The sequence below is a fragment of the Gregarina niphandrodes genome, assembly GCF_000223845.1.
Source record: "Gregarina niphandrodes unplaced genomic scaffold scaffold00040, whole genome shotgun sequence".
Taxonomy (NCBI): Eukaryota; Apicomplexa; class Conoidasida; order Eugregarinorida; family Gregarinidae; genus Gregarina; species Gregarina niphandrodes.
Window position 1 is genome coordinate 128,835 of NW_011646043.1, and position 4,029 is coordinate 132,863.

Here is a 4,029-nt window from a genome sequence, read left to right on the forward strand (position 1 = left end):
TCTCTGACGGTCTTGATGACAAGGGCGAAGTGGTCGGACTGACCCGGTGTGGGGAGGTCTCTGATGGTCTTGACGACAAGGGCGAAGTGGTCGGCTCCACGTGGTACGGGGAGGTCTCTGATGGTCTTGAGGGCTCGGCCTGCCGTGTGGTTTTCCTCGGCGGTAGTTGCAATGGCTGTTCGACGAAGCATTCGAAGAGACATTCGCACTTACCGTTTTTGCAGAGCTGGTGGCTGAGTAGAGAGCTATGCATAGCGAGTGCGTGTGCACTGGTGCCGTAATCTACCAAACGATCTGAGGTAACAGTGACACCGGGTTTGGCTTCGTAGGAGCACCGGAAGGCTCCGAATGTGCAACGGCACGCGTGGGTGTTTTCGGCGATGTGGTTTGGTGCGCATTCGTCCCCGTTACACCTGAGAGAACAGCCGTCGTCCTGTAGTAGGTATCTTTGGAAAATTATTGTGCCGATGGATTCCAAGGCTTGGGGGGATAACTGTTGCACGGGCATGCCCATCAGGGAGGGAACGAGCTCTATTGCGGTTCTCTGGCGCACGCGTCTCACGTGGTCAATTTGTGAGTTGCAGTCGATGCCGCAGACTGCCGGTAGGAGGTAGCGGTGGATGGCTTCTCCGACGGCGGTGTAATCGAACTTGGTATCTCCGGCGAAGTAGTAGCAGAAGGGGGCAGGTCGTTGATCGTCGGACCAGCTACAGGCGATGCGGCCTCCATAGCCGTCGCAAACACCAGGCCGTATCCAGTCAAAGGTAACGGGCGTCGCAGTCACAGCCTTGAATGTGTGCGCACACACTAAGTCCGTCGTGCGCAGTCGGCCAAGGTCGGAAGCCGACAGAGAATAGTTGTGCTTGGTCTCTGCAGGATGGTCGTACAACCCTCGATACAATTCTCCAAACTGTTCCGGAAGGCGCTCGGGGGCGGCAGGGGTAGGAATTCCGATATAATACAAGCCGCCCAATATCGTCGCGGCCATGAACCCGCCAACTGTGATGCCCAGACGCCACTTGGTCTGCTTGTACCAAGGCTCGGGAATAGGTGCTCCGATGCGCCCTCGTTGCCTCGAGGTTACTGATCGTTCGATTGCCGGCACCCAGTCATCCGGAACGTGCAGTATCAGCCGGTCGCGTTCTGTCTGTGTCAACAGGCGCGCTGAGCGTACTTCAAGCTGCGTACTTTCTTCTTCTTCCACGCTCACTGCGTGCTCGCTTGGCAGTTTTTCGCTGAAGGCCTCCGCCCATATTTGCTGGATTGTGAATCGGTCTGTGGCGCCATCCAGTTGTTTCCGCAGCGCCTTACCCAACATGCTCTGTATATTCTTACGTGCTTCGACCGCATCTGGCGGCTGACACCGTTGATGATACACTCGCAACCGCCGGATCCACTTCATAAACCCATCAAACGCCAGCGGACAACCCGCCTCCTGCTCACACTGCTGCACACGGTCACCTAAACTACCCACCACCGCCACTTGAATAGCATGTCTTCCTCCTGCCCCTATCGACACCATTCGCGCTACGCACTCGTCACTCACCCGCGGCCTGTCGCCATTCAACTCCAACAGCGCCGCCACAGCTTCACCCCATCCCGTACAGCCCAACCCCGAGCACACAACTGTCTTCATATCTTTTTGATAATCAAAATTTTCTTCGCCACCCAAACAGCCTCTGCATTGTGGTGGATGGAGTCACAGCCCTCACTGCGCTGCACCCACTGCACTGCACTGCACTGCACCCACTGCACTGCATGGAGGGCCGGCCTTTGCGTGTCTCTTATGGATGGCGCAACCTGCTTCTGGAGAGCAGCCCGGCTGCAAGTGGTGGCCGCCGACTTGACTGACTGACTGATCAGACGCCATTTGGACTGGTGGCTCCCTGCTGGGTGGCTCCCTGCTGGGTGGTATTGGATGGTCAGTTGCCGGTGGGATGGCTAGGTGTTCGGGCCTACTCCAAAAAGTCGCCGTACTTGTCTGGTGAGACACAACAACTACGGGCTCACTTTGCCTGGTCTGTCGATACCTGTCAACTGCAATCGCTCATAATAGTGGTAGTCGACCGACGACCCCGGGACAAACCAACAAGGTCGACCGGACCATGTGTGTGTGTGTGTCAAGCAGGCGGGCGTCAAGAAGTTGGATTTTCAGAAAAGCATTTTAGTTCGCATCGAACGATGTTGTCGCTTGTTCGAGCGGTGCTGTGTTCGGCCATTTTCCCTGGATTCGTGTTGAAGTCAAGTAGTGCGTCTGCGTTGAAGAAACGGCGCTTTTTGTTATCCGTAGCGTGCATCATAACGCATTGGAAGAGTGCCGCCTTGCAGTCGCAATGGGACGTATTGGGCTCGAAGGGATTGTACTTACACGTGTCGTAAAAGCAGACCGGTGAGCACCCCAGTTGTTGGTTGAGCCGGGCGTGAATTTCCTTTCCTACTGCTTGCAGACCTTCGGGTCCCAAATTGCTGACATCTTTGTTGAGGATTGTGGCAGCAAGCTCCGTGGCGGTTTTCTGTTGAATGAGTGAGGTGCTTTCTTGTCTGTTGTTGCAGTCGATCGCACACATAGCAGGCGCCAGCAAACGCTCGACTGCCTCCCCGACGGTAGTCAATTCGAACTTGGTTGGGAGACCGAAAGAGTGACAAACAGGTTCTGCATGGTGTGTCGTCGTGCAAACAAGCCGGCCTCCATACCCATCACCGTTGCACACATCCACACCCAGTCGCGCCCAGAGGAAGTTGCTTACCGGCTGCATCTGCTGAGCTGTAGTGTTGAACGCGCGTTTGCAAACGTCCCCTACAATTTGCAACGACGTTAGTGATGACTCGGAAAGGGGTTCGTAGCTCGACGCAGAAGCTTGTTCCTGACGCCAGAGCCAGGCTGCCACTAGACCACCACCCACAACAGTACTCAACACCTCCACCCAGTTGGGTACCCCGCGGTGACGCAGCCAGTGTCGACCTTCGTCCGACTCTTGTACTGACTTGTCGATGGCCGGTATCCAGTCATCCGCCACCTGAGGGGCGAGTTGGTCCCGCTCCGCTCGCGTCAACAACCTGGCGCTTAACACTTCCAACCGCTCGCCTACTTCACCGCTGTCTTCCCCAACATTTTCGGTGTCAACAAGTTCGTTGTTTACACGTTCGCGCTGTAACTTCTTGCCGAAGGCTTCCTGCCATATCTCCTCCACTGTAGACAAATCTACGCCTTGAAAGTATTTCTTAAGGGCTTCGGCAAACAGGCGCTCGACGCACTTGGAGTCTTCGGCATCTTTCGGTGACTGAACTTTCGGATGGTAAATGCGCACCCTTCGACACCAATCGAGGACCCCGTCCAAAGTCGGGGGATATTTCCGAGAAGACTCGTCGAAACTACCCACAACCAGCATCTCCAAAACTTGCCCTCCTTCACTGCCAATCGACACCATTCGGGCGACGCAATCATCACTCACGGGCGGTCTGTCTCCACTCGGGTCCACAAGGACCGCCAGTACCCAGCCACCATCGCGCAAGCCCGTGCACTCAACTGCCTTCGTCACTCCCTTCATATACCTTTTTGTGTTGTAGCCCAAAAATTTTTCCTTTGCCCCTCTTGGTGACCAAAGGAAAGTATTGTGTCCTAGTGGTTGTCTGACCCACACGAACTTGAGGCCAAAGAGGGAAAAAGCACCTGTAACAATATACCCGAGATAGTGATCAAGGGTGCGCAACACACAGTGACGAGCCCCACAAACCATCGAAATGAAATTTCCCCCGGGGACAGGCTCGCTGGATTACCTGTTTCCACACGGCTGTGCCGGCTGTGCAGACGGCAGGCAACGGGTCGTTGCTAGAATTCACCCGTCCGCACTCCTGGCGTCCACCTGTTCCGTTGTCCTGCGTACCTGGCAGTTCATTGAAGCGTCACGTGTAACGGCGCACACAAGATTGAACCACTCAAGCCGCGAGGCCGTTCTCCACGTTTTGTATTTTCGGAATCGGCCGAAGTTTTTTTTCTTACAGCTTTGATGAGGACATTTACGGCTGTTT

General features: G+C 55.3%; 2 protein-coding genes across 2 annotated transcripts; both read right to left on the reverse strand.

Annotated features, from left to right (window-relative positions):
• Nucleotides 1–209: 209 nt before the first annotated feature.
• GNI_147480 (putative transmembrane protein) lies at nucleotides 210–1,636 on the reverse strand (the record flags this gene model as incomplete). The annotated part of the gene is made up of 2 exons (XM_011135877.1): nucleotides 210–233; nucleotides 287–1,636. The coding sequence occupies 2 exons, from the start codon at nucleotides 1,634–1,636 to the stop codon at nucleotides 210–212; spliced, it is 1,374 nt and encodes a 457-aa protein (XP_011134179.1).
• A 499-nt stretch (nucleotides 1,637–2,135) lies between these two features.
• On the reverse strand, nucleotides 2,136–3,548 carry GNI_147490 (hypothetical protein; the record flags this gene model as incomplete). The annotated part of the gene is made up of 1 exon (XM_011135878.1): nucleotides 2,136–3,548. The coding sequence occupies one exon, from the start codon at nucleotides 3,546–3,548 to the stop codon at nucleotides 2,136–2,138; it is 1,413 nt and encodes a 470-aa protein (XP_011134180.1).
• Between the last annotated feature and the right edge of the window lie 481 nt (nucleotides 3,549–4,029).